The 9,197-nt window shown below is 41.6% G+C and overlaps 1 protein-coding gene across 2 annotated transcripts in view; it reads right to left on the bottom strand.

Annotated features, from left to right (window-relative positions):
• Window positions 1-251: 251 nt before the first annotated feature.
• The window catches only part of ptk7b (protein tyrosine kinase 7b), a 44,874-nt gene continuing 35,928 nt past the window's right edge, over window positions 252-9,197 (bottom strand). For both annotated transcript variants that reach the window (XM_028990144.1, XM_028990145.1), the window contains exons 9-20: window positions 8,974-9,109; window positions 8,693-8,812; window positions 7,895-8,044; window positions 7,253-7,397; window positions 6,922-7,049; window positions 6,511-6,708; window positions 5,842-5,997; window positions 5,482-5,714; window positions 3,864-3,944; window positions 3,294-3,445; window positions 2,820-2,998; window positions 252-1,922 (exon numbers count right to left, since the gene is read on the bottom strand). In XM_028990144.1, the coding sequence (XP_028845977.1) occupies window positions 1,762-1,922; window positions 2,820-2,998; window positions 3,294-3,445; window positions 3,864-3,944; window positions 5,482-5,714; window positions 5,842-5,997; window positions 6,511-6,708; window positions 6,922-7,049; window positions 7,253-7,397; window positions 7,895-8,044; window positions 8,693-8,812; window positions 8,974-9,109 (1,839 nt within the window). In that variant the 3' untranslated portion in view covers window positions 252-1,761. The remainder of the gene's footprint in view (window positions 1,923-2,819; window positions 2,999-3,293; window positions 3,446-3,863; window positions 3,945-5,481; window positions 5,715-5,841; window positions 5,998-6,510; window positions 6,709-6,921; window positions 7,050-7,252; window positions 7,398-7,894; window positions 8,045-8,692; window positions 8,813-8,973; window positions 9,110-9,197) is intronic.

Below are 9,197 nucleotides of genomic sequence, written 5' to 3'. Positions count from 1 at the left end.
TGTTCACTCACATACTTGGCCAAATCAATGTGATTCTGACTTTCAACTTGATGCCTGTTGGTGATTTGATCCTTTCACTGTTCACAGCACATAGAGCCTGTAACAAGTACCCTAAACATATCTGCAACTACAAATAAGATTCCTTTTATACAGTTTATGCAATATTTATAGACAATGGAATTTTCACTTTTCACTGGGAAGACTAGCTTTAAGTCAAAAAGTAAAGAAAAACACACACACAGACACACAGATATTTGAAAAAGCAAGTTAAAATTGTGGACCTTTAATAACAGCAGCACGGATACATCTTGGTTATTGTGACCACTTACAAAAGCAGTTAAAAAATACCTAGGTGTGAGTGCCTAGAGATTATACAGTGAAAAAGAAAACAGTCCATGTTTTTCTGTGCATCTTAACAAAACCATACTGTAAAAAAAAAAAAGAAAATATGCAACATTTTATAAAGGGAGCTTATAGGCGAAGAGAGCGAGGGGTAAGATAAAAAAAATCCTTCATGTTCTAGGCACTTGAAATCTTCTGAGTGGTGGTGACCTTTGGTCCCTCTATTTAATGCATTTGTTCCTTTATTCACACACGCACACACACACACACACACAAGTTATAACATGACTCAAAGCAGTATAGAATGCGTGGTAGAGTATATAGTGTGTGTACATGTCTGTATAAAAGAATCACAAAGTACCTTTCTTTTAACAACAATAATAATAATAACAATAATAAAAAGATTATGGATAGACCCTTCACTGTAAATCCAGGGGCTCCTGATTATCCTTCTACATTATAACAGTATAAAAGAGGACCTAAAAGCAGGGCTTAGTGCACGTTTGTTTGCATGACACATACAATGGTCTGTGGACACAACACTGCATATGGACTAGATAGCCGAGCAGACCATACGTGCCACCGACACCAAGCTTCTCGCTGCAGCTTCACACGTGACTGGGGAACTGCAGCATCGTGGGTCTCAAAGCACCACGTTGATTCTGCAGATTAAAATCTAATCAGATTCTCTTAAACACTCAATACAACACACACACACACACACAGGCGCATACACGCCTAGTATTACTCATCAGAATTTACCCATTGCTCCTGCAATGACACCAGCATTTTAAAAAATATGTGGGTTAGAAGCAACAGGCAGCAACCCTTCACTTTAAAACCTTTGATCTCCTCTTGGTCTAGAACCCCGATCTTCATCCATTTGAATGGATGAAGCCCGACTGTGCAGACAGACTGGAGATCACAGCTGCTAACTCAAAAGCAGTTCGTTTGAAAGGAAAGCAAGGGAGTTCAGCATTGAGGGGTTGGTACACCAGCTCCAGTTGCACTCCTGATTTTTCCTCCCCACATGGCATAGGTGAAAGGCTGAGGTCAGAGTTCATATCCTTCAGCTCCAGGCTTGAGCGTCCCCCAGTGCCCTGCTGGAGGAAACGTCTCAGATAGAAGAGAAAAGGACGTCGCAGAGGAGTGCAAAGAGTCTCAGCCTTGGTCACCATTAAGGCGGAAAATAAAAATCCCTGGGTCAAGAGTCCACATACACCCCCACACACACACAAACAGAAACACACTTTCACACTCACACGAATAGGCAAACAGCTTAAGGATATGTTCATTTTTGGCCACCCAGCAACTTCCGTGTTCCTCCCACTCCCCTGAAATGTTTCTGTAGCAGTTGGTCTGGGATGAGTGAGTGTGTGTGCGTGTGAGTGAGTGAGAGTGTGTGTAAGCATGGGCCACTCAGACTTTGCTGTCAGAAGGCAGATTTGCCAGGGCATGGACCAACTCGCTGAAGGTGGGCCGTTCTTTAGGACTGGGGGCCCAGCATTGTTCCAACAGTCTGTGCAGTTCGAAAGGACAGCAATCTAGCGGTGGCAGCTTCAGCTTCCCAGACTGCAGACCTGAGGGAGGGGTTCACAGGTCAGAGGATGTTCACAGGGTTCAGGCTACATTTCACTGTCTAAATGATTAAACAAAAATTAAATAAAAACAGACCTTTTGCCACTATGTGTAACAGATAATTAATGTTTACATTTTTTAAATATATGGTATATATATACACACACACACACAAACCATATATTTAAAAAATGTAAACATTATATAAATGCATGCACCATGTGATCAAAATAAAACAAGGATAACAACTCCAATAACAATGGCATAAAATTTTGCAGAAGAATTGCTCAGAGCACTGGACAAAAGCAACTGCTAAATGAAACACATAAATGTTATTTTATTTAATAAAAGCTGTTTTCAGGGTTGATGCACATTTTTAGATAATATTTTCCATGACTTTTCAATTACTCTTAGACAATTTCTCATGACCATACGTTTCTGTGCAAGTCAAATTTACCAAAATATTGTTCCGGCAAAGATCATCAGCTGTGACTTTAAAAAGGAGACATGAGGCTGCAGAGGTGCTGAAATATGGAAGCAACGCATGCAGAACCACGTGATGTTGTATGTACTTCTTTATACATTCATGTGTCAGTCAGATTTCAATGACTTTTCCATAACTTTATATGTTTATTTCATATTCCAAAACTGTACAAGGCCTGGAAAATTCTCTTTTCAAATTCCAAGACTTTTCCAGGTTTTTTAATGACCGGGCTGGCACCCTGCCCTGGGTGAGTCCTTGCCCTTCAGTTCAATTCAGTACACTCCAACCATCAGTGATGGATCTTTGCTTTGAACACACAGGAACGCTACCAAGCCTTTAATCAGCACAGCTAGCAGCAGCTATGTGCAGGCCTGATGCCATCTGGAAGCCTTCTACTAAATCATTGAGCTCTTACCTTCCAAAACCTGGTCGTTGCTGAGTTTGGTGTACGGCAGCTCACCGTAGCTGAACACTTCCCACATGAGCACACCAAAGGACCACACATCTGATTTGGTGGAGAAATCGTCCTCAAACACAGCCTCTGTGGGCATCCAGCGCAGCGGGATCCATGCCTGCCGGTAGTGGTAGTACTCGCTGTACCAACACACACAAAGACTGGTTCTAACTTCTCCCACTACATGGACCATTGCTTTCCAACTGTACTCCTTGTCATTGTTCACAATTATCTAATCAGTGAATGTGACATCACACTGAGTGAACAGTGGAACCCAGCATCTTTTTTTTTTTTTTTTTTTGTTATATCCATACTTAACCATTTGCCCACTATGTGGCCCCCTATGGGCTTTTGGCAGGTGAACCCAGTCACCTAGAGACACTGAGTTGGATTGGTGGACTGAAGGTTGTGCAGATTTTCTCATCGAGGTCGTACCTCTTGTAGACGTCTTTGCTCAAGCCAAGGGCTGACACTTTGACATGCCTCTGGTCACTGATCATGCAGTTTCTGGCAGCCAGGTCCCGGTGCACAAAGCGCTGGTTTGATAGATGCTCCATGCCTTGTGCCACTTGCATACAAAGGGACACCTGGAAAAGAACCAGAGTTAGATAAGTGGACTGCAATTACCCTGGTAACATAGGCTCATGATATCTGGTCCAATGTCAGAATATCACCATAAACCTGTAAAAATCTCAAGCTACTTGTAGTTTATTTATCAGCCTTTGGTGACCATCTTCTGATATCATTACAGTCACGTGCTACAATCAGGCAGTACATCGTACAAGAACTGGTTCCACTGTTTTTAAAATCTCAAACATATTATATACATTACATTTGTATATATTATGTACAAAGAAATAGCATCAGCTAACGATGCAGTAATGTCCATCCAAGTTCATCCCTTCTACTCTGAACATGCAGTGAATGGAGCCAACATCTTCCTACTGTAAATAAAACCACATTCTGCCTGCATTAGTTTGTTACATGCGAGTGGCCAGGATTTACCTTGGTCTTAGTGCTGAGAGCCTGGGACTTCATTTTCTCGTCTCTGCCTTTTGATATCCTGACAAACTGCTTCAGATCTCCCTGAAACAGAAAACAGACAGAAGTGAAACATGATCTGGCTAATCAAACGTAAATAAGACACACTAACCATCAATGTGGATCATAACTTCAGATTTTTTTTCTTTGAAACACACAGATCCTCTGGCACTGCTAGAATTTCTACCTTGAAAAAAAAACTGAATTTGGCGGAAAAGTGAAATTCCACATGTAAACACTCCTTTCAGTCCCACTCAGTCAAAAATATTTGTTTTAAAAGCAGCAACATTATCCAAATCCAAATGTCTCAACAGATCAGCAATGTCCTATTTTAATAATCAAAAATCTAAAAAAAATCATAATTAGGAATAAAAAAGGAACAATTACTAATAAATATCAATCAAAATGAAGAACCCAACATAAAACAAGAATTACCACGGGCTGTTCCACATTCACATAACATAACCAGACGCACACTGTATATAAGCATTAATTGACCACCATCATCTAATCACTTCATCCATAAATCAAAGTCAATATATGTGCCAAATCTGAAGTAAGTAAATTAAGGTCCTGAAATGTCCTTAAATATGAAGAACATTTCCACATTAGACAATGACAGGAACTGCTTCAGTATTATACCACAGCAGATTGGTCTGGTTGTTCTGCACAATTGATTTGGCAAAAGTTTTACGCCGTATGCCCTTCCTGATGCAACCCTCCCCATTTACCCGGGCTACACTGTCACGCATGTCGCCAGTGGCTGAATTCTGACCTCACATACTACCAGTCAAAATTTTCAAACTCTATGAATGGGTGCTCTAAGGAAATATTATGTAGAATCCAATAGATTAAATATTTTAAATATATTTACATGAGAAAACAAAGTAATGTTTCATCGTCTTCATTGTATTATTGTCTGGGGTGGTAGTAGCCTAGTAGGTAACACACTCGCCAGAAGACCCAGGTTCAAATCCCACTTACTACCATCGTGTTCCTGAGCAAGACATTTAACCCTAAGTTGCTCCAGGAGGGACTGTCCCTGTAAATACTGATTGTAAGTCACTCTGGATAAGGGCGTTTGATAAATGCCATAAATGTGAATGTAAATGTCTTCATCGTTTTCATTGTATTGTATGCTGTCTTCTATATCCTGCCAAATCACCTAATTACTGTAATATCTTGTGTGCAATGTTATTACTTCTATTCATATTATGGTTGTTTTCTTTCCACTAATTTTATTTTATGTTTTACATCACATTAGACACAATAGTGTCTGCATTATTTATTTCTTTTTACAATTGTAGTTATCTTACTTTCTGTTTTTTACATTATTCTGCTGTCCTGTGTCTGTGTGATGTGGCAGTAACCACACAAACAATTTCCACCGGGAAAAAAATATTTTTTTTCTGATTTTGATCCTTCATGACTACTTTGCACACTACTGGAATAATCATAAGTGACATAGGTTCAACACATGAAGTCCTTCAGAACTGGCAGAAAACTATCCCATAGTTCTAACATGAGGTGGATGAGAGAAGACAAGAGTGGGAGGAGATATAATTTAGCGCTGTGTTCTTACAAGGTCCATGTATTCCAAGATTATGTAGTGTGGCTCGGCGTCTCTGCAGAGGCCCAGCAACTGCACCACATTGGGGTGACTGAGTTTGGCGAACATGTCTGCCTCTCGGCGGAAGTCCTGCTGCAGCTGCTCATCTCGGGCCTGCAGGCTCTTCACCAGCACCAGCGTCTGTTCCTCACCCTCCACTATGCCTTTCGCCTTTGCCAAAAGCACCTCGCCGAACTCACCTTTACCTGCAAACAAAAATAAAACAGTTCTGATCTCTGAGCTTTCATCGGTTCCATGTTTGTAGTTCAATGTAAAGGTAGGTCAGTAACCATGGTAGCTAAACGTAGGCTTGGGTTAGGAACTCTGTGTTACCCAGTGTGGTGATGGTCTGTAGGTTCACTCGGGGAAAGTGCAGCTTGTCATTGCTGCTGTGCCGTTTCTCAGCTGAGGCTGTAGTCCCCAGGTTGGTCAGTGCCACTTCCTCCTGGATCTCTGCGGTGGTCTGACCGTTATGAAGCATAGCACCACCTAGAGGGTATTTTTTATTACAAAAACTTATTTTTTTACTAAAATTTATAATTAAGGAAATATTGAATATATATGGAAGTCATTATGAGTGGAATAATGACAAACCTCTATTTGAATTATGGTGACTATGGTAGAACATTACAATAATGGGAGTAGGGAGCTCCTGTACTTGAAATATCATTTACTGACACAAGATGGTGCCATGAGCAGCTTCTAAATTTACAGGCTGGACATAAACAGCAGTATGAGCTCGTACCAATCAATAACCCAGATCATCTACAGCAAGCCTTTCATCCTCGTTCCTTCCATTGTCTTAAACCTGAAGATGGGACCTTGCATTACTTCCTGGGCTTGTTACAGGAGAATTATTTCTTAATTCTGTTTTAAGTCCAGAAGACAAACTTGATGTGACATTGCAAAATACTCATGTGCTATATCTGTAAAATCTATATGCTCATGAGAGTGAGTGTCCAGTGGAGGGTTTCTGTTTATGGCTCTGGATGTGAGACTCACCATTCAGACACTCCATCTCAGGTTCCTCTCCCTCCTGGCTCTTCTGCAGCCTCTTGGCATTGCGTCTCTGCTTGCAGTAGAACATTAGGCCCAGCACTGCAATGATGTATGCCACCGCTACCCCAACTGATAGCCCGATGGTCTGGATCATCTTATATGGGGTCTTATCCTGATCAGAGTCCAGATGGATGGGCTTCTCTGTAAAAGCATCAAATACAAATACAGAAAACCAATGGGACTGAGGACGACAATCTTGTACAAGGTACATCACCTACAAACATCAACTGATCACAGTTCAATGTGTTTTTTCAATCCACTGTCTGTATTTAAATGATTTTTCTTCTCCTTCTCTATATTGGTGTCATAAACCTGAAGCAGAATGCTGATGTCTGCACAGCAATATGGACTCACCTACAACATACAGCTGGGTGGAGCTATCACTGATTCCACAGCTGTTCCCGGCCACACACGTGTACCTGCCGGTGTCATCTGTAGTGACGCCACTGATGACCAGAGAACCGTTGGGCATTAGCCGAACCCTAACCAACAGATAGAAGAGCATGGCACTGAACAATCGCTGGAAAAGGTGACAGCACTGGTGAGTTGTTCAAAGAAACAATGATGCATTATGGAGAGCTAGGAATTTGGTGGTAAAGTTGATTTTTAAATACACAACGCGTAAATGTTGACTGAATTAATAAAACTGCTAACAACTGAACACCCAGCATGAAACGGAGGTCACCTCTCTTCTTTGGCCAACAGCATCTTCTCTTTGACCATCCACTGGATGTGAGGGGAGGGGTCTCCAGTGGCCTGGCAATGCAGGATGGCAGTGTGGCCCTGGTACACAGTGGTGTATTCTGGAACCATTTTAAACTCAATGGAGACTGAGGAGGCAGAGAAGGAATAGAGAAAAACTTTTTTTCTTAGACAACGTAGGACCTCACACTACTGGCCAGCAATTGGAGACAGGAGCGTGTCCTGACCCTAGTGGGAAATGCATAAAAAATGAGGAAAGGCACTCAACTAGCAAAAACAACCCTCTTCAGCTCATAGCTGTACACCAGCAGATCCAAGCATTTCATACACTCTCCCACTGCAACAGAGGATAAGGATCTACATATAGCTGTCAGGATTCCCCTTCCTTCTCACAGCAGGAAATTGGGAATAATTGATGGGTTATGTACTGAACGCTCCTTGAAGAGGAACTGGATCATAAAAAAAATTTGTTGTGTTTGTGTGTTTGCAACTTTTGCAAAATAATCACTACAGCACTGACAGAGTTTCTCGTTTACTTATTCATTTGCTCTTCATCTGTCCTCTCCTCCAACAAGAAACACAGCTGTGCTAATAAAAATTGATTGAGGAGGAGAGGATAGCCCACCTGCCACGGTTAGAGAGACGAAGGCTCTGATCTCCCCCTGCAGGCTGTTGGAGGCAGTGCAGGTGTAGTTCCCTGCGTCGCTGCGCAACACCTTACCGAAGCGCAGTGTCCCCTCCTTCTGCTCCACCCACGGGGGCAGGGGGCTGCCGTCTGCAGAGGGAGACAGAGGGACGTGGAGGAAAAACAGAGTCAGCGTTCAGGTCACCTGACCATGGAAGAAACAGAACTTCTACTTGATTTATCATCTGACGGTACTTTTCAATTAGCTGACAATGGGAAAATTCATTTCCTGAAATGATTATATTTGAGATCTCATCAAGATCATGATCTCTAAAGACCCACAAATGCCCCCAATGATGGACCTCAGTGCTATTTGCGCATTTACTTCATGTATCTACTATAGTTATTACACTCTTACTCAATATCACACATACTCTGGAATCTACAAACCTTGCATCTGTTCATCTTTGTTGTAATTTTGGACAACTAATTAACCCAGCAACCATCTTCTCAACCATCTGTATATTAATAGTTAATTCTTTCAACGATCCCTTTTTCTAATATGAAGTTAGTGAATAATGATAAGAATCTGTCTACAGTGCTGATTCTTGAGGAGATATCAGCACAGATCTATTGAACACAACCTTTGGCGCTAATGCCTGGGATGACATAACATGACCGTAACATGGTAACATTATAATTCATAATGGACTATTAACAACAATATTTATGTGCATGTTACAGTCTGATGTGTTGAGAGAGCTCTCTTTCAAGCTGGATCACTGACAGGACGCCCACCTGCTTTACTCCAGAGGATTTTTGGGGCCTGCCGGCCAGTGGCAATGCACTGGATGGAAATTTCCTTATCCAGCTCCAAACACTGAGTGGGCTGGGGGACTGGTGTGAACTTCAGCTTCTCTACAAAACACACACACACACACACACACACACACACAAAAAAAAGAAATCATTCAAAAGTAGTGATCAGCCAGAGACAATGCATAAACTGTTTGGTTAGAAGCCAAACATGACAAGTACCTACACACACACGCACACACACACACACACACACACCTCACCTAAAACAGTGACTTTTGCATGTCCCATGAGAAAGCCCCCCTCAGTTTTACTCTGACAACTGTAAATAACACCATCGTAAACCTCCACGCTGTTGATCCGCAGAGTGCCGTTTGGAAACAGCCTAAAACGAGGGTCCTGAGAGAGAAACAAAGATGAGTAAACACTTTAATGATATCTAAATAAAAACATAACCTGATAAAAATACACAAATGTAATTATTTCA

The sequence above is a fragment of the Denticeps clupeoides genome, chromosome 8 (assembly GCF_900700375.1).
Source record: "Denticeps clupeoides chromosome 8, fDenClu1.1, whole genome shotgun sequence".
Classification (NCBI taxonomy): Eukaryota; Metazoa; Chordata; class Actinopteri; order Clupeiformes; family Denticipitidae; genus Denticeps; species Denticeps clupeoides.
Note: the sequence above shows the minus strand (reverse complement) of the source record. Positions and strands in the feature narration are given on the sequence as shown.